Source organism: Leuciscus leuciscus, assembly GCF_965113295.1.
Source record: "Leuciscus leuciscus genome assembly, chromosome: 14".
Taxonomy (NCBI): Eukaryota; Metazoa; Chordata; class Actinopteri; order Cypriniformes; family Leuciscidae; genus Leuciscus; species Leuciscus leuciscus.
This window is the reverse complement of record NC_138738.1, coordinates 15,266,906-15,292,465: the sequence shown is the minus strand read 5'-3', so window position 1 is coordinate 15,292,465 and position 25,560 is coordinate 15,266,906. Positions and strand designations below refer to the sequence as shown.

The following is a 25,560-nucleotide window of genomic DNA, read 5'->3' as shown; positions in this document are numbered from 1 at the left end:
AAATACATCTGTTGAGAAAGCAGAGGTTTTTTTAGCACAATGTGAGAAAGCAGCATTTCTCTTTCTCTTTACATTCATGCACATAATATATGTGCGTGTATATATGTGTATATATATATATATATATGTGTATGTTTAGAGCGGAGCAGACTGTGAAAACAATTCTCTATCTATGTATAGGCTGATATGTTTATGTAGTCATAATGAAAAATAATATATAGCTAGTCGAATATATATATATATATATAATATATATATATATATATACATACATGCATACTATGCACAAAAAAAAATCTTGTAATTTATACATGCATACTATGCACTAAAAAAAACTTGTAATCTGATGTTTCAAACGATGCAGCCGTGAAGTGGTTCAGTGTATGTGTCCTGTTTCGTGTTCGCCTCAGCGTGTGTTAGCGTCTTTGCCTTGTCTTTCTCTGTGAGGAGTGCTCCCCCCCCCCCACCCCCCATATCATTCCCTTGAGCTTTCCGCTCTCTTTCTCCATCTCATATGGTTCAGTCCTGTCCACCTCCCCTCCTGCTTTCTCATTGGCTGCTGCCGATTTCTTCATTGAGAGGGTTTGTTAAGCCAGCAGCATCTGAATTTAGGAGCAGGGATTTTCCCTCTGGCTTTAGTCTGAAAGGCAGTGCGAGGGTGGAGAGAAAGCGAGAGCGAGTGGGAGAGAGGGAGAGGGAGAGAGAAAATAAGAGGACTTGTGTCACAGACAGCTGAGTGCAGGCTGTATACATGCAGCTCAAAAAGGATCCCGAGGAGGACGGTAAGGGAGACACCATTCTTCTTTTCTTCTGCTTTTTCACACTCACTGTCTTTGCTTTCGTCTTTTTTTCTGTCTGTTCATGCTCTGAACAGACTGTCAGGGGAGCACAATGACAATTAGTGTTTGTTCTATTGTGTGGGAAGTGTCCTGGATCTTGTATGAATGGAAACGTGCTTTTGTCAACATGAATTAACATAAGAATTGTGCTTTTTCCAGAACGTGTCATCCTTGATAGCTGTACTCCATTTTCTTGTTTTGTAATTTATTTATTTTTTATTATGTTAAAATGATTTGAGGCTTAATAAGGTTGTTGTAAGAGTTCAGCTGCAGGGATTGTCTTTTAGTTATTCATTAGGAATGAACAGAATTAGTGGATCATGATAATATGTGCGCAGAGCGTACCCAACGGACTATTTAAACCACCCATGTGCTTGGTGACACTTTTAATTCATTCCCCCTTGGATCGGGACGTGGCAGCCCACGCCTGCTGCTCTCTTCAATGGCACTGTCATCACTCTCTGCCACACGTCTTTTATTATGCTAATGTACCCCTAATTTGTACATACAAATCCTAAACTAAACTGTTTATATGTGTGTGGTGGTGTCAGTCTATGTTTGTGTTCTCTTTCAAAGTATGGTTGCTCCATCAGATGTCACCTGTAGAACCAGAAGTTTGAACGTGTATTTTTGTTGCTGTGCAAAAAAACACAACTGCAGTACAATGACCACCTGAGATGATGTTTTGAGCTGCACGTTGCCATTTATGTTTGTTTCCTAAACAATGGACTGCTCGTCGTCGATTGCCATAGGTTTCACCTATGGATGTATAGTTTTCTTTGTTCAGACTTGCGCAGCGTTGCATTGCCACTCACTCCCCCTCGTTCTTTCTCATCCTTTCCATCCTACATCCTGGTCACATTATTTTTCTTACATTTGCATTTTCATCTTTCATTAAAAGTTTAGAAAAGGAAATTATATATAAAAAAAAAATGTTTAACCAAGTTTGTTTTGCATTCATTGTGAAGCATGATGGGCTAGTTTAATCTTATATACATTTGAAAAATACTTTTGCCTTTGTCATTTAAATTTACCCCTTTGTTCAGTTTTGCCATAAATCATGATCGTAATTTGTTTGGATCGGTGAATGGTATTTTTAAAAACGACTGCAAGCTGCGATTATGTGGGCTTTCCATTGTATGCCCCCCAGCTACGATATCTCTGACACTAACACACATGAGGTGGCTGCCATAATGAGATCACCTAGCCACATCTCTTTCTTTTTCTTGCTTTCTTTCATTCCATTTCCCATGTTGTTGTTTTTTCCATGCTCACACCCCAACAGTAGCTCACAAAGAAATCTGTGTTTGTGTGTGTGTGTAGTGGTCACACACTTGCAGAAAGAGCTGACAGTGAGAAAACTGGTAGGCAGGAATTTGAGGTTTCAGGTGGGCTTGTGCACCTGCCTTTTGGCTGCTGCGGAAAGTGAATGAGAAAAAGAGGGGTCATTTCCCGTTCTGGTCGCAGGCTGTTTCTGTAGCCCTGAAAGGAGCTTTGTGACGAAATTAAATAAATAAGGCAGAAATATTTGCTTCAGACATATTCATAGAAAAATGTTTGTGCGCTGGTGTTTTCAGCTCACACGTTAGTCTTGAATAGTGAGATATTGAATCTCGGTTTATTGTTTCTCTAAATTACATTAGGGAGTGGAGAAGGAGAGCCGTGCGGGTATTTGCAAATGTAATATTAATATGGTGATTATTGTGTTGGTGTAGAGGGAACAGAAGGTTATACATTGTCAAATGACTGTTTATAAGATGCTATGCTGCACAAACGATCCCCTACCAGGCGGTGAGCGTACTCTCCCCATCCCCCCCAATTTTGTGACGGCATATTTTTTTAGCTTCCAAAAGTTCTTCTTTCTCACTTTTTCTATCAAGGCATTTGGCCGATCTCTTCTCAGACCAACTGAAATGTAGGAATAGTGTGTTTGTGTGCACACCTGCAGGAGCGAAGTTTGGGTGGGGATGTGTCCGTTAAGCTGGCTTCGCTTTGACTGGTTAAAGCTGCTCACCCCACCAGACTAAGGTGTTTCCTGTGGGCCAATGGAGGGAGGAGTTGTCACAGTGTCTCCTTTAACTCTGACTACGCTCATGCTCTCTCACTCCAAAAACCACCACTGCTTTTAATTAATGACGCCCTCAAAGAAAACCGTACAACCACCCCTCTCCCCGTCGACCGAAACTTTAAAGAACTATAAAGAACTTCACTCAGCAAATGTTGGGAAGTAATGAATCTTAAATGAGAACTTTTTGGATTTCGGTGACATAACGAAATGTGCCAACACAAGAGTGTCTTTCACTCTCTCTGATCTTTAACGATTGTATTATTCATTTATTTTATCATTATTTTTCTTTTTAAAGGGGCCAATTGTGTGCAGAGCAGTGGGTAATTCCACAATGTGCCAGCAGCAGTGATTCATTAATTTGCTGTAGTGTGTGTTGCATGTCCCTGTGGGCTTTTATATCTGTGACTCACCTCCGGTGTATTGGACTTAAGTCTTGCCTCTTTTCATTCACATGCCAGATAGAAGTTTCCTCAGCTAGAAGGGCCCAGGGAATTCTAGAATCTGCTATGGCTTTTATGACATCCGTAGGCTCTCTTGCTCCGTGCCTTTCCCCTTTGCTTAATGGAATAGACCCCTCCCCTATCCTGGCATAGATATACACCCGCTCTCACACAGCCTTGTCTGTGCCAGGCCAATGACAGGTGGGTGACTGTTTTTACAGAAACTTGATGGTTATTATGATGTGACCATATTTGAATTTATCATGGTATGTTCTTCATGAGCCTGCTTAACTCTGCATGAGCCAAGTCTTCCTTAAACAGTCAACTAGTATGTTCAAGTGTCCACTACCTATTTTTTAAAGTATGTCTTTGGTTTCACTTAAAAGCCTTCTGAATAAACCTGTGAATTGAGAAGAGTGGTGCGTTGCTGTTTCAAGGCCACTGTTGCGAGTTTCATCTAGGTCAGGGGGAGGTTAGTTTGGCTTGGCTAGGTGCAGGTCTTGAACACTGCTTCTTTGTGCATTTTAGACGGACTTGCAGCCTTCAGTTTTTTGTCTCAAACTAGTAAGTCTTTGCCAGCTGCACCTGGCTGAGCATTTGCAGGTTTCACTGAAGCACTTGCACACAAAAACACGCAAGCACCTTGTTTAGAACAGCTGTAGTTCTCAAAGAAAACCCTTAGATTCATCTAGTTTTGCAAAACCTCGTTTGCATGTCATTTAACCATCATTCTTAGCTTGCTTTATTTACCTTCGAGCCAAAACTAGACTTCCTAAGGTTGAAAGATTCACGTCAGGAGATTAAACGTGAGAAAGTTTTCTGTGAAGATGTAGCCCAGCACATACTCTCTCAGCAATATTTCTCAGAGTGAGGGCATTGTGATACACTGCGTGGCTTAGCAGCACATCCTGGTGACCCCTGACCCACAAGATAGCAAGAGCAATATCAGCGTTAGCTTTCCAGCATGTTGTTGCGGCAGCTGTTGTTTGCTTTTGCAGTCAACAAAGAAGCATTTCACTCAAAGGAGAGGAACCTGTTCATTATATATTCAGTGAATAGTACAAAAGCACCACTGGCTAAGAAGGTCATTTGTTTTTTGTTTATACTTTCGCATGGGCCTAATGGAATATGTTGTTGTTGCATTTTCCGTGAAAACTGATCTTTTGCATTTTCAGTGGAAATTATTGCTTTTTCCGAAACAATCTTGTCTTACTACAGATGACGTCAATGAGAATTAAAGGCATTCTATGGGAAAATTGAGAATAGTTCAATTAAGTAGCCTTAAAGTCTGTATTTTAGATAAAGAGTGATACTAGGATTATTGTTTTCTTACCTTTTTGCTCAAATTTGGGTTCTTTTGGCAGCACAAACTTATTAATGGGGATTGTACTTGTGTGTTCAACCCTCCAAATGAACAAAGTACAGCCATACTTTAACACAGACGTCCACTTACTTTAATCTCTAAGGAGATTAGGTTTTCATCCGTTAGGTCACAACTTTTTGATCTAATTCTTATTTTAAGGATTGATCATGACATCAGAAGATTTTCCTCTAAGATAAATCTCTCTCATTTCTTCTGCAGCTCTTCCTCCCAAGCCTACAAAACCCATGACACCCGTAAACGGCAATGGTGTGAAAGAAGCCGCCAGCGGCTCATTGCACGAAGCAGAATGGTACTGGGGAGACATATCAAGGTAAGAGTCACTTGACACTAGACTTCATTTCTCACTTGTTTGCATTTCTCTCTGTTCTGCTCTGAAAATCTTTCCCTGTGTCGGTTAGCTCATAGTTGAACACGTATGGCAGTGTGGACGTCAGGTGATAGTTGGCCTGTGAAGTCATGAGACAACATGCAGATCAGATGAAAATCTCTCTGGGTTCTCTCAGTATGTTTCTTGCTCCTCGGGAAATGTCAGATTCTTGTCTTCCATTCCCTCCACCTGATGGCTTCTGTGTTGGTAGCCTGAGGTGAAGTCTCGCATGCAGCTCTGGCATGTCATGTTGCTCATTCAGCAGTCTGCGCTCTGCTGCTGGATCTCTTAACAAGGCCACTGTGCACTGCTCTGCAAACTTTTTTCTGTTCTTTCTTTTATGTGAGCTGGTGAACTTATTTTGATCTCTCCTTCTTTTGGCTCGCTTATCCTGGTGGCATGTACGCTTTGCTGCAGCTGTACAAAAGCAAAAAGGCAATGAAATGGGGGAGAGATGCAGGGTGCAGTGGTTTAGTTGCCATTACTTAAGGCGAGGGATAGAAGAGCCCAAATCTCCAAAATGTCTGGCCAGTTTCCAAGACAATCCATAAAACTGTCAGGTTTTTGCAGATTAGTCTGCTGCTTAGTGACCAGCTTTAGACTCGTTTGATGTTGGGAGAGTAGAAATTCTGCTGAGATACTCACAGATCTTTGAAGCCTCGCTGTCCTTTAACTCATACAGTCCCTTCCCAGATAAACTTGAGCTGCTTTTAGCTCTGTCCTTAGTGCTTTACTAGTTTAAGAATCAAAGACTAACTAGGCTAGTCACTCTAGGCATCAAATAAAGTAGAATTCCAAAGCAAAGTGATATTGACCATTACGTTTCAAATGTGGACAGCCATTATGACACATTGAATAATGCGTGCATCAAAATCCTGTTATACTGCACAGCTATACAAGGTTTTGGTTAAAGCAGTGGTTTTTTTTGTTTTTGTTTTTTTATCCTGTAAAATGTTCCTAACGGATAATTATTTGTGCAGTGGTAATGTGTTGGAAGATTTGACTTGACAGATCAGATTTAGAACTACTGGACATGTTGTTTCAGTTGAGTACGTAGTAATGGTTATCAGCCATGTTAATCATGTTAGTCTTGGTTTTGTTTTCTTCTATATTTGAGTTTAAAGGGATAGTTCACCCAAAAATGAAAATTATATCAGGATTTACTCACCCTCAAGTCATCATAGGTGTATATGACATTCTTTTTTCAGACGAATACAGTCGGAGTTATTGAAAAAAATCCTGGCTCTTCCAAGCTTTATAATGGCAGTGAATGGAAGTTTCTGTTTTGAAGTCCATAAAAATGCATTCATCCATCATAAAAGTGCTCCACACAGCTCCTGGGGGTTAATAAAGACCTTCTGAAGCGAAGCGATGCGTTTGTGTAAGAAAAATATCCATATTTAAAACTTTAATCGTACATACGGATTCCACTTAAGTCTAAAGCGCAACTTATGCGAGTAATGTAACGCACTGCTGATATTTACGCTATGATGCACTACGGTACTTCCGACGTCACAAGTTGGGCTTTAGGGGTGAGTAGACTGCGTATGGCCGTTTGGCCGGAAGCTAGAATTTTACTTTGTAATGTGTTAAATAGGGATGGGCATGATTAATCGACGATCGATAATTGATCGTTAAGAATTTCGTCGATCACGTTTATTTGTTATCGATTAAACTAATGCACGTTGCGTAGTGTGAGTCTTGAAGCAATGGAATTAATTTTAGCGCGGATGTACCTGTGCATCCCGGCAACGTCAGTCCCCTCAGAGCGGGTGTTTTCGGCGGCTGGACTGGCTGTCACCAGGTTGCCGTCGCGTCTGATCCCAGATCATGTCAACATGCTTATCTTTCTCAACAGAAATCAGTAGACTGGTGCAGAAGTTCTATGTGAACTTCATGCGTTTTCTCAGATCGGATAGCTATCTGATTTATCAAAACGATTCCATTTACACCTGGTCACATAAATGTGTTTTTGCAAAACGGATATAAATCCGATCTTGAATTCCCGCGCTATATGCATTTTTAAATTGTTGCACGTCATGGAAAGCAACTGATATGAGCTGCATTTTATTGATCATCAGCGAAAATGTCTAAATCAAAGACCGCAACAAGATATTGCGGCATCAGCCCTAGTAAGATCATTTTGGTTCTTTACTTTTAATGAAGATGATTGTGTGTTGATGAATGACTTTCACTTTGATTTGCGATAGTTTGCACGTTGGCTTGATGAATAGATGCTCATCTGTGGTGATGCGTGTTGAAGTAGCGTCGTCATATCTGGATATAACATGACATATAGCCTATAACACGCTCTCACACGTTAATTTCTTATCATTTTTGGGATGTCAAATTTACATATGTGGTTTCAACAACCAGATGCATTTACTCTTGTCCAGTTTCGTCTGGAATGCGTCTCAGATCTCCTCCTGAAGTGGTTTGAGCGTTCAGATTTAAATCCGTCTCGAATGCGTTTCGGAGGGCATTAAGATTTGGTCTTTTCACGACCGGATAGCTATCCGATCACAGAAAACGGATGAAGTGGCCATGGGTCTCTGTTTAAGAACGCCGGCTCGCAGCTGCAGGTTCCGCTGGTTTAGAGCACCGCAGGAATCTTCAAGTCTACCGAACGTCCAGTTTCACTGCCACAAGTTGATCTTCTTGTAATAAAGATCTCATTGAGGACAAACAAACTGTATTTTTGTATTTTCATTGCATTTTTAATTTATAATAATGAATTTCAATATAAAAATATTAATGATTAATCGATAGTCGATCGTTAATTCTCCCGACGATCGACTAAGAAAATTTAATCGAATGCCCATCCCTAGTGTTAAAGCAACACCAAAGCACTTTTCCTCTTCGTTCCCCCTTGCAGATTGGAAGCGGAATTGTCCATTACCGCTGTCTTAATAATTTAGCCTACCGCAGCCTACCGTCGCACACACATTATTTGTTTAGCTTTGGAAATAACGATGTCCACAGACAAGGTAGAGTATGTTGCATGATTTTATAAAATATTATGTATTGCGACATCAGAAATGGCAATTTTTTTTATATAGGCTCCACCCATCGGCTATAGTAACGCTTGCCGTAAAGCAAGTCATATTTGTAGTAGGGGTGGCACGGTTCACAAAACCCACGGTTCGGTTCGTATCAGGGTTTTAGGGTCACGGTTTTCGGTTCTGTACGGTTCTTGTTGTTGTTTTTTCTTTTAATCTTTAACACTCCAAAAATTTACTTCAGCATATGATATATAGCTGAATTATCTAATTATTAATTAATTTATTTCATAAATGGGGTGTGTTTGCAAAACGCAGCTTCTCATTTCCCGTGGGCTGTGTCGGACAGTTATTTGTCACCACTTTTTGCCAGGGTTGATATTATGTCCCAGCACGGATGTACCAATACAAATAAATAAAACATTTCCAGTTAACTAGCAAAGTATTCGTTTCGTTCGTTTGTTAAATAAGAAGCAATCTAGCGCTGAAATGTGTTTTTTTTAATCAAGTGATCAAAGTGCTCGTTGCGATCAGTGGCGCTGATACAGTGTTCTCGTGGCTCGCGCACACACCGCAGCGGCCGCACATTCTTCACTCAGACGCGCGCTTCAGTCCGTTGAGGAGACTCTAGGCTACTCTATTCGTTCCGATGAAATCACAAAACAAAATTCATACAAATCTGTCCCTGCTTGATATACAACCGCTGATAAACATAATCGGTTTTGATGAAAAAGAAAAATATATACGAGTGCAGATTAGAACTCAGAACCTTTGACACGCTTGGCAAGTTCTGCCACTGGACCATTAAAGTACATACCGGTACGTGGAACAGTCGATCTATGTAGCCTATTTATTCACGTGAAAAAAACAACATATAGCCTAGTGGAGTTGATCTCATTAAATGTCTAAGTAAACCCAGTGTACTATTTAAATCGATTGCTGGACATTGTAATGTTATTCTACATTTGTCTGATTTATGATTTAGCATTGTATTAGCAGTAGCACGGGCACAAGGCTACATTGCGCATGCGTCGAACCGTGCGAACCGCGCGACGCACACACGCACCGAACCGAGACAAGCGAACCGAACGGTTCGGATGTTTTTTCATGTACCGTGCCACCCCTAATTTGTAGTTTGTCTCATTCGAACTCCAGATCTGCTACCCGATCTGGCAAACTTGCATAGTGCGGTTATAGCCGTATAGAGGCCCTGTTACGAGTTGATGAACCACTGAAACATTATTTTAAGGTGCAAAAGAATCTTTGGTGTTGCTTTAAATATTAATATTTTTCTTACACAAACTCATCGCTTCGCTTCAAAAGGCCTTTATTAACCCCCTGGTGCCGTGTGGAGCACTTTTATAATGGATGGATGCACTTTTATGGACTTCAAAACAGAAACAGCGGTTCACTGCCATTATAAATCTTAGAAGAGCCAGGACATTTTTTAATGACTCTGATTGTATTTGTCTGAAAGAAGAATGTCATATACACCTAGGATGACTTGAGGGTGAGTAAATCATGGGCTAATTTTCATTTTTGGGTGAACTGTTCCTTTAAGGTCAATATAACATAAACATTGACTATAATATGTATTTACTTACTTGATTATTTCCTTATCGTATTGTGCACAATTCATCTGTGCATGTTATTTCAAACATGTTTTTCTTAACAATTGCTTAGTCATAGGTGTTTATCAAAATTAAGGCTGCATTACATGGTAAAAAAAAATCTATAATTTAGTTTAATTATAGTGTCGAATATAACTGTGCTTTGCCCAGCACATCTAGTTCATTGTCCAGGTATCTCCTCCATCCAGCTGTTTTTAAATGCAAAAACACATCCCAGGTTCTCCACTTTACACTGGCATCACTACTGCTTGCTCATCATGCGTTCAACGTCATTGGTGAACGGTCACTAACCTAGTCTTTCCTCTTCTCCCTGCATCTCCATACACTTTTAATATATTTAAATCATATTGCAATACTTTTTGCGCTGAAGATCTTGTTACATTTGTCACATAACAAGTGAAATTGCTTGTGAATGTAATTTCATGTTGATCTGATTGCTAAAATTATTGGAAGCTTCTCTAATCCAAACATGTTTCTAAAATAGGGCACTTCCCCTTAACAGTGAACTTGCTGATACAGTACAGCCTAAAAATGTACCTGATTCCCACAGCTCCTAGTGTAGGAGGTTAGAGATGACTCCTCCCCCAGAAAGGTGGGAGCATTGCTTAGTCAAAGGCTCCTTACCTCAGCAGCCCAAAATAGGCTAAATATACCCCCTCCCGAGAGCCAGGGTCAGCTGAGCTCCAGCATGACTAGGTTGTTGGCTGTCAGGAGAATGGGAGGAGAACTGAGAGTCGAGTGGTGTGACATTCCTCCCAGACTGACTAAAATAGAGAAGGGGGCAAAAAAGCAGGAAAGTCTTTGAAGCCTGACAGCTCCTCCGCTGGTCGTCTGGAGGCATTTTTAAAGCGGCAGACTGTCTGATTTCAAGACAAGAGCTAGAGGCATCAGTGTACATGTGGGCGTGCAGGACGAGGTCAACAGTTAAACTGTTCAAAGATGTCTCGCTCTCTCCCAGACAGCATGGTCACAGACCGTGCCTTTGCCCTCTGCCAGACCAAATACAGCCGGGCAAAGAATTTTTTTTTTTTTTTTTGTCTTTTTTTTTTTTTGTCATCACTTTCCGAAGAGTGAAGTACAAGGAACTTATTTAAGCTGAAATGACTAATTACCAAGAGCAAGATTTGATGTTGTAATACGCAAATACAAGATTTGAGTATTTGCACCACTCACTCTTTTCTTTCTCCGTCATTTCTGTGCAGGGAAGAGGTGAATGACAAACTGAGAGACATGCCCGATGGTACTTTCCTGGTACGGGACGCCTCAACCAAGATGCAGGGAGATTACACGCTAACGCTAAGGTAACTCAGAATATTTTCGAGACCTTCTTCAAAACCTCTCATTCTGTCTTTATTGAACCGTGGTCCAACACAATCCTCTCTTCCCTGCAGGAAAGGTGGAAACAATAAGCTAATAAAGATCTACCACCGAGATGGGAAGTACGGTTTCTCCGACCCCCTCACATTCGGTTCAGTGGTGGAGCTCATCAGTCACTACAGGCACGAGTCACTGGCCCAGTACAACACCAAACTGGATGTTAAGCTCATGTATCCGGTCTCCCGCTTCCAGCAGGTAAATGGGTTTAGGTTGTGGGTGGGGGTATCATATTTACAGCCTCCCTGCCTTTCCTTTTACCTCTTTGTCCTCCCACCTCACCCTCCCTCACTCCGACCCTAAAGAGCGTGTTTGCTGAATGAATTGTGCTGCTTGTTGTGAGTGAAACTGCAGAGGCAGCAGATGCTTTTGGCATGAAATATTACTTTGTTTATTGCCACAGCAGCGCACCTCCTAAATAATTGCACACATCCACAATGTCGAAAGGCCATCCAGGCATTTATTTGTTTCCCCCTTTCTCCCTTGCCCTCCCAGTATCTTTCTCAGGCACACAGGTGCTCATTATTTAGGGGGTTCCACAAATGTAAGCCCTTGAGAGGCACTTACAGATTCCAAGATTTTTATAAATGATTCCTGGAAGAAAATTCCTGAAAAATGGCTTTCACTTTGTAAGCAAAACCTGCAGTATGTTTCTGCGAGAAGTCCTTTTTTCCCACCTCACTTTTCTCCTCTCAGCAATTCATATCAATAACAATGCATTTACTCTCACTCTCTCAGGATCAGCTGGTGAAAGAGGACAACATTGATGCAGTGGGGAGGAAACTCCAGGAATATCACAATCAATATCAGGAGAAGAGTAAAGAATATGACAGACTCTATGAGGAGCACACGAAAACCTCACAGGTACGCCTCTTAGAACATCGTTATATGATCGATAGACAACCAACCCATTTGCTCCAGCACTACACGCCACATGTATGACGTGGACACAATTTAGTTTCAGAAGCTGATTGACCAATTAACCAACTCTATTAAGAGGCACAGCCCTTTTGAGGTCGCATCACATACTATAATATATTTTATTTTTTTTGATTGCAGGAGATCCAGATGAAACGTACTGCAATAGAGGCCTTCAACGAGACCATTAAAATTTTTGAAGAACAATGTCACACACAGGAACGCTACAGTAAAGAATACATTGAGAGATTTCGCAGAGAGGGCAACGACAAAGAGATTGAGAGGTATGCAAAGTCCACCGTTAAGAGCTCTCCGTTTGGCAGCCTTGATCTATGGGTTTACAAACTGTTCTTGTTTCTTTCTCAGGATCATGATGAACTACGAGAAGCTCAAATCCCGTTTGGGCGAGATTCACGACAGTAAGACCCGGCTTGAACAGGACCTAAAAACGCAGGCTATGGACAACAGGGAGACGGACAAGAAAATGAACAGCCTAAAGCCAGATCTTATTCAGCTCAGAAAGATTAGAGATCAGTACCTTGTGTAAGAAAGCCTTCCTTTTGTCACCATTATTGTTATGTTTGAGTGGACAGTTTTCCTCCCTGTATTAACACACTATTGCTTCTTTCCCATGCAGTTGGCTCAATCATAAAGGTGTTCGACAGAAACGAATAAACGATTGGCTGGGGATCAAAAACGAGAACACTGAGTAAGTTAAATCTTCATGTATTACTTTAAATTTGAGATCACAGGTTTAGTAAATATCTGGCTCCATCACAGCATCTAACACATTTCTTCTCATAATCACAGCACCTATTTTGTGAGTGAGGAGGATGAGAATTTGCCACATTACGATGAGAAGAGCTGGTTTGTAGGTGACCTGAACCGAACGCAGGCGGAGGACTTGCTACTCGGCAAACCTGACGGAGCCTTCCTCATCCGCGAGAGCAGCAAGAAGGGCTGTTACGCCTGCTCTGTTGTGTGAGTATCTTAAGATGTAGTAGACATAGTGAAGGGAGAGTTATGGCAATGAAACAGGAGAAACATGATTTATTCATGCATCTACAAAATGTGATCTCACCTCTGTCATGTTTTTTTATTATTTTTTTATTATTATTTGTATTTATATTTTTCAAGTCAATCTTTTGTGTCATGTTTTAGTTTATTTTACTCACTAAAATGGTATATAGGTTTAGAAGAAAATAAAGTTTTAGTTCAATATAATATACAACAAACTTTCAAATTTATTAGGGCCGTTTCAGTCTATAAAGGTTTTTTTTTGTTTTTTTGGTGCCTCCACCTACCTGTCACATAGATGTATACAAATCTGTTCAGCTTATTCTTTTAGGCTATTTTGTTGTTATAGTACTGACCTAGCATATGAGAGACACAGGTTAAAATCTGGTCTCCTGTTTCTGGTCCCCAATAACTTCCCATCTCATCTCCACAATAAAAACTTAGCATAATTAAAGTTAGATCTATTTTTCTCGGTCTTTCTTAATATTTATTAAGGCTGTACCTTTTCCCAGTTACGTAATACACAACACATCAATGTATTGATCCCATTTGATTGTTCTGCAAGACTGAATCAGTCACCTTTAGCGCTTTATTAACTTTGCTTGTCATTGAGCAAACAGATTGCTTTTTATCTTTGTCTGAGGTCAGATTCTGGTTCAGAATCACCTTGATAATGAGATCTCTCATGTTTCTGTCTGTAGTGTGGAAGGCGAGGTGAAGCACTGCGTCATCTACAGCACACCCCGCGGATACGGTTTCGCAGAGCCCTACAACTTGTACAGCACTCTGAAAGACTTGGTCCTGCACTACCACCAGACCTCACTGGTCCAGCACAATGACTCGCTCAACGTGCGGCTGGCGTACCCAGTGTATGCACAGATGTCCTCAGGCCCCCGGAGATGAAGACTTGCCCCCCCCCCCAAAATAAAAACAACAACTCTAGACTCATGGGAGGGTGTTCTGAACAAAAAAAAAACATACTAACAAAAAAGAAAGAAACACTTGCTGCAACACACGCGTCAGCCACCTTGGAGTTATATATTTTTACAAGAACAATTTGGAGGGCATTCTTTCTAAAGACTGCTTGATTTGCACAAGGAAGTTTTAAATGTTTGTGAATGTGAAAAAAAAAAAGCAGAAGGAAGCAGAGGAGGCGAGTTTCAGGTGACCTGCGCTGCTACCTAAACTCCAGCTGGGACTTTTTTTACATGCTCCATTTTAGCTTTTAGCTTAAGCTTCTTTTTTCTTCCTGCCTTTATTTTCTCACATCCTTCCATTTTTCAGTCTGTATTTTTTTTTCTGTATTGTATTGTTTTGCATACTACTTAACTAAATGTAAGGCAGGAAAAATATTTAGTTGTTTAAATTTCTTCATTTCTCTTTCACTCTACGTTTAAAAAAGGCAAAAACTATGTAGCAAACAGACGACTGACACTTTCCAGAGTGTCCTCACAGTGACTGCTGCTGAATGAGGGATTGTGGGATGGTTTGGGAGGGCACAAGTGAAAATGTGTTGTAGTCTTAAAAAGAAAAGCTTGTTTTAAAACTAACCTTAGAGGTGTTTATTTTATTTTTCCTCGTTTTCTGTTTGACTGGATTAAAATTCCTTTCTAAGCAGTTAAGATTGTTACAGTTCAGTACAGACCAAAGTTGGCATGGGGAGGACTTTTTTTAGTAAATTTGGCTTATATTAATTAAGTGGAAAGATACGCAATACACTTTGTTTGCAAACTACACAAAATAGATTGCATCTGTGTCCTGTGAATGGAAGCTCTGTATTTTGTTTTTTTTACGAACCAAAATCGCATGCACAGACACAGTCGACATAAAGCACTTATATAGAAATATGACCGCTGCACGTGTGTACACCAAATTTGAAATAACAATTATTCATGTGTGGTTTTTAAGTAATGTGGCATCTTAATGCTTAATGTCTGGTCTAGAACAATTGGATTTGTGTAACTGTCAGACATATGTGCAAGAAAATGTTCTTTAGTAAGCGGGAGCAGCGTTATATCAGATGTGCTTTTGTACGTAACTTGAAAAAAGTGCAATCCAGCTTTTGATGGTAGAGAAGTGGTCTGTCAGAGAGATACACAAACTGCTCTGTTGCATCAAAAAGCGATAATCACTTGAACCTTTTGAAGAATTTCCTTTGGAAAAAAAATCCCCTTTATTGCCTAGTGCTTCTCTCTTTTTTTTTTCTTTTTTTTTTTTTTTTTTGCAGGTTGACTCGTTCTGTATCAGAAAAGAGAAAGTACACTTTTCATTGTTTGGCTGCCTGTTGGTTTTAATGTCGCACAATAAAACCTTTATGAAAATATATTAACAGCTATATGCACAATATTCACTGTCGGTACGTTAGTTATGTCAATTCCTGTTACTTTATGGGCTTCTGGCATGCATATGTCCAGTTGAGAATTTCAATTCACATTGTCATTTTTCTTTTGCTCTCACAGTTTCCCCACTTTTTACAATTTGGCCATATGTTGCAAGCGCTACAAGCAGACTGTTACAGTTTTACGGGCCATTGACCAGCACAGACAGCCAGTGGGATTCGCCCTCACCCACCACTGCAACTACCCAACTCACCTCTCAATGCACAGCATGCTACATAAAATTAAAAAGCAGTATATAGTGAAAACTGAATTCAACTAAATGACATTATTTGTCAAAACACTCATGGCTTTTCATAACTATTTTATGTTTTGATGCATTGCAGCGAATTTGTACAATCTCATTTGTACATTTTCGTAAAAATCTGCTTACGGCCAATTGATGGTTGGTTACTTTTTTCCACGTGAATGGTACAAATTCACATGAAATCGCCAAAGCAAAAAATGGTTATATTTTCTCATGAGGCCATGTTGTTATTTGTTTATAAAGTGCTCACTGTGTTATTTGAGAAGCAAAACTTCAGGTGAAGTCTACTGGTGGATGGTTAGTGGGTGAATTTGATGGTGATGGGCCCAAATAGAAAGAGCATTCAGTCAGATCAGCTGTTGAGTTGAACTTACAACCTACAGTCCTAATGAAAACCACATGCAGACAGGGCAACGAATGGAGGTTTTTCCCATCCGCTATTCATTTCAGCTGCCCTTCCTTTTGCTTTTCCAAGTGAGGGTTGATTTGGTGTTATTGGCAGGACTCCGTGTTCTTGTCTAGTCTGCTCTACCATCGCTGTGGCACGACCTGAATACGCTAACCTCGGCAGATCAGCTGCTTGATTTTGGTTTGGCCGTTTACAAATACGTCTTTGCAGCTTCGGTGTTGCCATCTTTTCTATGGAAAGTGTTGGGTTACTGTGTTCTATAGCATAGGTCCAGCTTTATTTTCTTCATTTTATTCTATCCTCCAAATGTTTTGAGGTTCAGATTCATGTTTTTGTTGTTGTTGTTGTGTTTGTTTGAAGCTGGGCCCTTGAGGGGGCCCCTGTCTATTACTTGAACTCTTGCATCACTCACCATTGAATGTCTTTAATACATAGATACATTTATTAAAACACAGGAAATCCCTTTTATGGCATGAATGGATTGAGTATAAAACGTGTGAACATTTACTCTTTAAGACTGGAACTCATCTTGTGTGTTTTGTTGAAAGTAAAGGGGTTTATTTATGTTCACTGAGCTCAAATATTATTATTGGAGTCCAGTACAGCACACATCATATTTGAAAGTATTAGAGTTATTTACTAGGCTGGTCACAAGCTTATTTTATGTTAGACAATTCACGCCATGGTCATACCTGACATTGTTTGAAGACAAAAAATGTTTTGATCACCTTTTTTTGCTATTTTTATTAGCGTTTTCGCAGGCATTGAGACCAAAGATTTAAGTTTGGTTTGTTTTATTTTCTTGCGTAGTGCTAGTTTTGAAGAGGTGCATAATCTTCTTCCCTTGTATTTCAATTGCCTTGCTTCCTTGCAAACTTAATTTTGTGTCTTAGGTTTTGGTTTGCTATCGCTAGCCCTCGCTTGTCTGCTAAAATAACAATGTTTTTATTACTGTCCACATATTTAAGGATTCACTGTGGATTGGCTGGGGTGCATTTTTTGCCATTTTAAAACTGATTACAATTTGTTTACTGAAATTAAATGTAGTTTTGTTTAGTCTCAAAGTGAACAGACTGGCCTAAAGCAAATTTTTGCACTCACTATTTGTAAAAGGTATACTTTTTTTTGTGTGTGTGTGCCATCATAGTTTTTCCTTGTCATGAACTTGTCTGTTAGGTCACTAAACCACCTCTAAAATCACCCAAATCAAGTGTTTCTTTGCCTCTTTTATTTACAGAATAGTCTCGCATTCACAGACTCCAGCCGTTTCTTTTTCTTTCTGTTTTGTAAAATTCATATAAAGAAAACAGACAACCCTATACCATAGAAATGTTTGTTTTTTGTTTTTTTTAAGAGAAAAAACTGATTGTCGTTGTCTTCAGGGCATAAAGCAGTGGGGTTTGTTGGCTTTTTTTTGTTCCTATACTATAGAAAGCAAGAAATATTCTGTTTTTCTTTTTCCTTCCGGAAGTTTTCAGGGACACAAAGCATTGCATTGGGAAATCGTATGAGAGACATTTACTAGAGTGCTTTTTTGTACTGAAGTGGGAATGAGGGAAGCTCACACATTACAAGCTGACAAAATCAACAGTGCATTGCTTCAAAAGCTCAGAGGGTTTGTACCAAAACAACCTTATTTGACTCATAACTGCTTGAGTTTTCAGTTAGACTCGATACAAAGCAGGTGTTAGAAGAGCTGGCTATGTTTTTTTCCGGACTGTTAACTAGCACTGGCTATTGCCCCCATGTGCAGTTCTGCAAAGTTTTATTTGCAGTCAGGTTTGAATATGTTGTGATTCTCATTGGGAGTCTTTTGTGTTCTGACCACAGCTGTCCCACCATGATATCCAGCACATTTCTTATATAAAAAAAAAAAAAGGTTTTCACAAAAAAAGAAAAAGAAAAAAAAACACTCTCCTTCCCACTTTGACATACGTAAAACCCAGCATGCTTCTTTTGGTACTCTTGACTGTTGTTTTGTGTAAAAAATGAATAAATAAACAAAAAAAGTAAAACTTTAAAAAAAAAATGATGTGGAACAAAACTGTTAATTGTCTGTTTATGGTGTCGTCAAATATAAATTTTAATATAGCTTATGAGAAAAGACTGCTTTTTTACCTGACATAATTTGGAGCGCTTTGTTGCAGTGACTAAAAGCAAAATGATGTTTACAAAAACTGAGACAGAGGAGCTGAAGCAATAGACAACAGCGTGTTCAGTACCGTTTGCACAACTCAGTAACGAATAAATGCATCTCATCGATACCTTTAAACTCGAATGTTTTCTTTACGTCACGCTCGGATCATCTTATTGACCGAATACACACTTTGTTCTGCATAAAACGAAATATTTCCTTAAAACACCAGCAGTGTTTTTCATCTCTGGACTTTTATAGACTCAGCTTGAGCAATAAGCCATGGGCCCTCGATGTCCAAGTAACATACTGCAATGAAAATAAACATGTTGCTCCAGCTCCGCTTGAAATATCCTTCTATAACAAGTGTTTCATGTCTTATTCAGACAAGTTATGGCACAAAAGGACATGAGACACTGTTATCTATTATAGATGTCAGAAATCCTCTCTCTCAGTGTTTGAATATCATTGTTGCTTCAGACTTATCAGTATTATTCAGTTACGATTTCCATCACAAAGCATTTTCTTGTATCTGTTTCAATAGTTTGTATTGGTTGTAGACTCTCCATTGTTATGAGGTGAACTCATGTATATATTCAATGGAACTCCACATTATTCAGTTCTCTTGCAGAATAAAGAAAATATTTTGTTCAAAATCTCTTATCTCTGCATATTTTTCTGTGGGATCAGTGGATTGTTTTTATATGGTGGTAATAGTAATACAATTTTAAACGTATTTTATCCTTATTTTAAATAATTTTAAATATGTGTAAATCCTTAAACTCTTTTCAAGTTTTAAGGCTGCACATTTGCTTGTAATGTACCAACTATATTATCTACAGATTAAACCTGTTGAGAATTATTCATTTAAATTTGGAGCAATCTCAATTTAGTAAGATTTACTAATTTTACTAAGACCTTGAAACCTTCACTCTTTTTCTCACAACATTAAACGCAAAGTCAAATCTTCAAACTAAATTCTGGGAAGGAAATATAACGACCATACCTCTTGGGATTCTAATTAAATAACCTTGCTTTAGGGGTTCCGATCTGTTACAATGCTAAAAAAATGAGAGATTAATTCTGCCTTAGCATTACGTCTTCATGTTGGGTCCAGCCTGAGGACTTTGTCCACATCACAGGCAATGTTGGCTCTTGCCAGGCAAAGGGAAAAACCCTTCTCATGCATTGCTCTTGCTCGTTCTCGTCCTCATCGTCTTCCTCCTCATCCACCATCTCTTACACATGTTCCTCCTCTACCTCTCAGACTGTTTCCATCCATTGTTGGTCAACATTCAGTGCACCTGTGCCTTCTGTGCACTCTGAACTGGATTATAATTTGTACAGTTGGTTTGATCACAGAAACAAGCGTGAACAATTTAGAGTCGTTGTGTGTAATTTATGATAATCGTGTTTTAATATAGTGTTTAACTTTTGCCGCTCTTGTTTATGATTTTCCAACACGTGCATCACAATGTTTCAGAATGTGTTTAGAGTTTTGCAGAAATAGCGCATGAGAATTTCAAATGGTGTCTAACTACCTGAACTCATTTATGGTTTTGCCAAATTAGTGAATTATTTGATAAATACGTTTAGGCCACTAAGCATTTGGTTCAGAGAATGGGGTTTAGAGTTTTAGCAATTGTGTAATACACTGCTATCTTTATATACGGATTAACACTGTCAGATACGTAAGTGGAGTTATGTCAAATATTTTAAATATTGACAAATCTTGTATTTAATGAATGAATTGAGACAACATGATGTTTCAAACTTCATCTATTCAATTGTCTCCACCACCAGACTAGATGTCAGTTTATGGTTTTGACTATAAAGCAAAATATGTGTGTAACATATGTATTAATGCAAACCATTTTAGTTCAGTTTTATGGTGTTATCAGCTATCAAATTTGGAAAATAATCTAAATGTCCAAAACAATTTCTGAACAATTCCTGTAGTCAATAATTGTATCCTTTAAAACTCATATTTGATCAGCAAAATTACATATTTAAAAGTTTTTTCCTGCCTTAAAATAGTTTGAATGTAACAGCCTTGCCTCATTTAGTAATCGCAGTTCAAATTAGCCCCGCCCCCACTCACTCACTCACTCACTCACACCAGCGATTTCAAACCGTGTTTTTGGGACTGTCTTTGGTTCACTGCAGTATAAAGTAGAAAATACTCAGCCATGGTGCTGACATGAATTTGCACTTGGTTTGTCTTCTTAAAGTATATTAAAAACACCACATAGACATAAACAACATTAGGGGGACATTAACTATTTGGGTGTTGGCAGAAATAGAAAATATAAACTCAAATACCTAAAATTACCAGAGCCTGTGTGACCTTGTCAAGGACCCTCAGGCTGTAAACTGACTTAAATGTTGCCTGATTTTACAATATCAGCCAGTGTTGACAAAAAAATATAGGGACACAGCTGTGAAACCTAAGAGGTATATTTTAAAATGAACCTCCTCCTTTTGTCAGGTTTTTTAGATACATACATTTCTGCTTTAAGTTTAATATATATTTGAATCTGTCTCACATTTAATTATATTCTGAGGATGGGTAAAGAGTAAATGGATAAAATGAAAGGAAATTATATGTAATATCTTTGTGTTAAGAATAATCTGTAACACTTTATTTTACTGTCCCAGTTGCACATCTTACATGTACTTACTATAGTAATAATATTATATTATACATAAAGCAACTAACCCTAACCAAACCCTGACAATATTTAAATATTGTAAATAATAGTACATGTTGTCCATTAATATTACTCAGTATTATTTGTATAATTACACTGTAACAGCAGTATGATACTGTCTACACTGGAGATTTGTCTAACCCCATACAGCAGCACTTACAATAAAGTGTAACTGATTAATTTGAAAGTTAATATGCCTATTTTCAAAACTAATGCCAGGTTAAACCGTTTTGTCGCATATCTGAAGTATCAGTGGGCTGTTGAAACCTGAATTTGTTTTGGTAGAGAAAGTTTGATATTATTCCTGGATTCCTGGATATTATTCATTTGGCCTTCATACATGTCCAGACTGTTCTGACCTGCTCATGACTCTGGATCAAGGGCTAAGCTTTGACTAAGTCCTCTGAGCCAAGTCTTTATCAGTCAGCACCGTGATACACTTTGTGCTAAGACGTGTATCACATTAAACACAGCTGTAATTAATGATAAACGTAAACATCAAATTCAAGGTCTCCGTCCAGCTGCATGGATGATCTTCACTATGTGATCTGATACAATCTCTGGATTGTTCAGAAGCTACTTGAAATACTATGAAAACAAGAGGCTTTGTTGGCTTTTCAGGTTCTCTGCAACCTCAAAATTTAAATATAGTACATTTAGCAGACGCTCTCATCTAAAACTGCAATGCCCTTCACAATATATAATTATATTTTTATAATAACTTTTATTACAACAGCAGCATAACTCCCTTTAAGTGATTTTGCACATGAGCAAAGCTGCTAGAATGGACAGTGTTCATAATGCATACAGCAGACCCAGAAGTTATTGTTATCTGGCCCTGGCAGGCTCATTAAACTTGACGTAAATCATTGGAAATGGAGATGAGATGTGCTGACAACTCATATTCGTTAATCTATAAAGGCCAAGGGGCAGCTGATCTTTACGTCCTTTATCAACTGCACTCGTCCAGTGGGAGCGTGGGGTCATTGGGAGGGATGGAGTTTGTGTCACCTCGCTAGAACTTCAGAAAACACAATAATAGCAAAATCAATAGCCTCCAAGTCGTGCTGTTCGATAATATCATGAGTTGATAGTTTCAGTTATTAAAAGGTGAAGTTTCCCTCAGACCTCACCCCAGATATTAATCTGTGATTTGATTGTTTTGCTGAACTCATGAAGTTTTTTTTTCCCCCAGTGCTACTTTAGTTGTGTAAATTTGATCGCTTTAAAGAAATGATCGCCTTTCAAAACTGCTACCAAGGCATTTTTTTTCAGTTCTGTCAGAAATCATGCCGAGACACATTTGAGTCATCTCACCTCTCAACAGGCTATCGCTTTGGGCACTTACCCTGCCTTCACGTCCTCTTTGGACGTTCCCAAGTCAAAAAGTCCCATCTTATTCACATGCTGGTTAAACGGCTGAGTCAGCTGAGGATCCCACAAAAATCACAGCACTATCCAAATAAACTGCAAGAGAAAGAGCCCCCGGTGAGATTTTATTGATGTGTCCATCAAAATTGTCGTATTTCCCTTTGTCTCATTACATATAAAACTACATATAAACAGAGATGGAAGCATTTCAGCCAGTATTCAGAATCTATTTCCGAAAATAACAGAATCTATGTCATGTTATTTTCATGTTTCATTTTATTTTTATTGGTGCTTTATTGATGTTGATTCAATGAACTACATTAAAGCCATTACATTTATTGGGAAAAAAAAAAGAATGAAAAAAACAAAGTAACACAACAATTACAGTCTTATGGGGTTGACTTTACAAAGATAGTCTAAGATGTTCTAATTGCATGTAGACTTTATATACCAGGTTAATATTTTATCACAGTCCATATAGTCTTAAAACTTACATTGGTTTTCCAAATCAGAAACTGGTGCTGTACAATAAGGGTACGTTTATGACACAACAATCTTCTAAAAACAGAAAGGTTTTTTTTTGCATACAGATGACAACGCTGTCAAAACGATCCCCGTTCACACGGATCCGCGAAAACAATTAAAAACGCTGTATTAGGCCAGGCCAGGCCAGTCGTTGGCAATGTCACTTTGTAAAGAAACATACACACATATAGACTGAACACGTAATATGCATGCTCATGACGTCACCGTTTTCACAAATTTACGTTTTGTAGTTTATCCGGAGATGATAACGTTATCGTTTTCAAAAGTCTTCGTTTTCAGGCCCCCAAAAGGCCATTGTCGTGTAAATGAACAGCCAAAATGCATAAAAACATTTATGCTTTTAGTTGAAAACTGTTGCATAATCGGTCCCTAAATCCTGACTTTACGTTCATGTGCAATTTCCCAGTGGGATAGCGCTTCAAAAACATTTTGTCCTTGGTTTGTTGATTGGAGGTGAGCATGTTCAGCATTTTCAATTGAAGAGGAGGGAGACATCCTTTAAAATTTGACAGTGATTAAATTGGATCAGAATGGTGCAGATAACCAGTTTAGTCACATTGAAATATCCTTTTTTTTTTTTACAAAGTGATCATCTATTAAGCCATCCAAATAGCTTCCTGCTGATTGCAATCAAATAACTCAATTATCCAATTAGTCATTGCATCATCCTTTTACCTCATGGGCGCACATTAGATCTCTCTCTTCCTCTCCATGTACAAGCAACATTCAGTCCTAATGAAAAAATAACTTCAGAGTTTTCCATTTCTTGCTCCTTCCATTATTTCATATTCATACAAAGTTTCCTTCCTTTTAAATTAAATGTTGACTTTGTTTTGGTGCCCGGCCGAGGCAGATGTGGACTGTATAAAGACAGTGTGTGAAGCTGCTATGACCATTCAATGACTTCCTTTCTCTGACAGGTTATGGGTTTTGGAATTTGCTGCCAATCCTATCATATTTCCCTGCGAGTGCTTCAAATATCTGGCACAGGAGACTGACATAGAGAAACTGTATTTCTCCACATCCCTCCTTTGGTTGTGCTGACTCGTTTGCTTAAAATATTGCATGGAAAAGGGATGAGAATATCAATGTAGGAGACTAGCCTAACTAACTATAGACACTACTAACTTAATTATATTTTGTGACAATAGTTCTTCTGTTTTCAAAACAGTGGTTATCGTTCACTAAAACTTAAACTAAAAACCGAATAATCGAAAAGTTAAAGTAAAATATAAATATTAGATTACAAAAATTAAACTTAAACAAAAATTACAAATGTTGTCTAAAATTACAAAATGACTACGAATTACAAAAACTAAAGCTGAAATAAAATAAAAGCTTCAAAGAAGATTGTATATTCATATATAAATGAATTTAGAAAACAATTAACAACTCCTTTAAAATGACAAAAGCACATAACAAAATGACTTAAACTTATACTAAAATGAAAAGATAATACCGTTAAAATAGTTTTTTCCCAGTAAAAGGCCATTGTCGCACAACAAAATGCTACATTGCTGTTTAATCTCTCTCTCTCTCTCTCTCTCTCTCTCTCTCTCTCTCTCTCTCTCTCTCTCTCTCTCTCTCTCTCTCTCTCTCTTATTTTAGGAAGTTCAGTTTAGTTTTGTTCTCATCCAAAGAGTTCATAAAGCCATAAATAAACGTATTAAATGTAGTGTATCTAACTACCTTTTCAAAAGAGAAGCTTGTATTTTAGAAATCATGGTTTGCTTGATTAGCATAGCGAGCTAGTTTCAAACTAGCTTCCAGGCCTACTAGACTAGAGAATAGATAATAAATAATGCAAAGAAAGAGATAAAATGGGCAGAACTACTCCGAAAACTTTTTCGTCAAACCAGTGAGTCCGCTATTCCCGCTCAGAGGTTGGATGCTAGTTTGTATAATGATAGTGGACAGTTTTCGTTTGACTGTATTTTTGGCTTCCTCACAGATGATCCATTCAGTCTGTTTCCCCAGAAGTGAGTTCCACAGAGAGGGAGCTGCTGACTCTGCAGCCAGGAAGTACAGGTGACATGTGTCAGACTGTTCTGGCAGCCCAAGGCCTCGACTACTCCCAGCTAAGAGAGAAGACACAGTCTGCCAGATAGCAGTAATCATCTGAAGCCTCTTCACCTATAGCTCTCATATCTCTCCAACAACATGACAAGGATCTTTCCAGCTCCAGACAGACAACCTTCAGAGAAAGGTCTGTGCTGAACCTTGCTTGATGGGATGCAGACCCCCGTGTCCTGTCAGCTATCACAAACAAGGCCTGAGTTCTGATTAATGTGTGTTCATAAAACGAAAATGACTCACTGGTGATGTGACCGAGGGCAGTCAAAGCTTACACACATAGCATCAGTAAAATGCTAATAAAATGGCATGCTAAAGCTGTGCTCGTGAGTCATCAGCACTTAGGGTATTACTGGCACACATTTTCCATTAAAGGCACAAATTTTCCATTAAAGACATTACAAGGAGTAGTTCACTCAAAAACGTTTTTTTTTTTTTTTTTACTCACTTTTATGTAATTCCAAACCTATAACACTTTCTTTCTTTTGTGGAAAATAATAAAAAGAATTTATGAAGAATATCCAGGTTGATCTTTTCCATGTAATGAAAGTCAATGGGGACTTGGTCACAGCTGAAAAAACTTTAATTTTAAAAAACGATTCATATAATTCTGCTGGGAAAGCTTCTGCTGGCTAG

At 38.7% G+C, this 25,560-nt stretch overlaps 1 protein-coding gene across 4 annotated transcripts in view; it reads left to right on the top strand.

The window, feature by feature from the left end:
• The window catches only part of pik3r3b (phosphoinositide-3-kinase, regulatory subunit 3b (gamma)), a 185,808-nt gene extending 168,427 nt beyond the window's left edge, over window positions 1-17,381 (top strand). For 3 of the 4 annotated variants that reach the window (XM_082189861.1, XM_082189862.1, XM_082189863.1), the window contains 9 exons: window positions 4,930-5,041; window positions 10,931-11,029; window positions 11,120-11,300; window positions 11,841-11,966; window positions 12,162-12,304; window positions 12,387-12,563; window positions 12,658-12,729; window positions 12,831-13,001; window positions 13,739-17,381. In XM_082189861.1, the coding sequence (XP_082045987.1) occupies window positions 4,930-5,041; window positions 10,931-11,029; window positions 11,120-11,300; window positions 11,841-11,966; window positions 12,162-12,304; window positions 12,387-12,563; window positions 12,658-12,729; window positions 12,831-13,001; window positions 13,739-13,940 (1,283 nt within the window). In that variant the 3' untranslated portion in view covers window positions 13,941-17,381. Of the gene's footprint in view, window positions 1-345; window positions 783-4,929; window positions 5,042-10,930; window positions 11,030-11,119; window positions 11,301-11,840; window positions 11,967-12,161; window positions 12,305-12,386; window positions 12,564-12,657; window positions 12,730-12,830; window positions 13,002-13,738 lie in introns of those variants that run through there. The other variant, XM_082189864.1, reaches the window with a different exon arrangement.
• The last annotated feature ends 8,179 nt before the right edge of the window (window positions 17,382-25,560 follow it).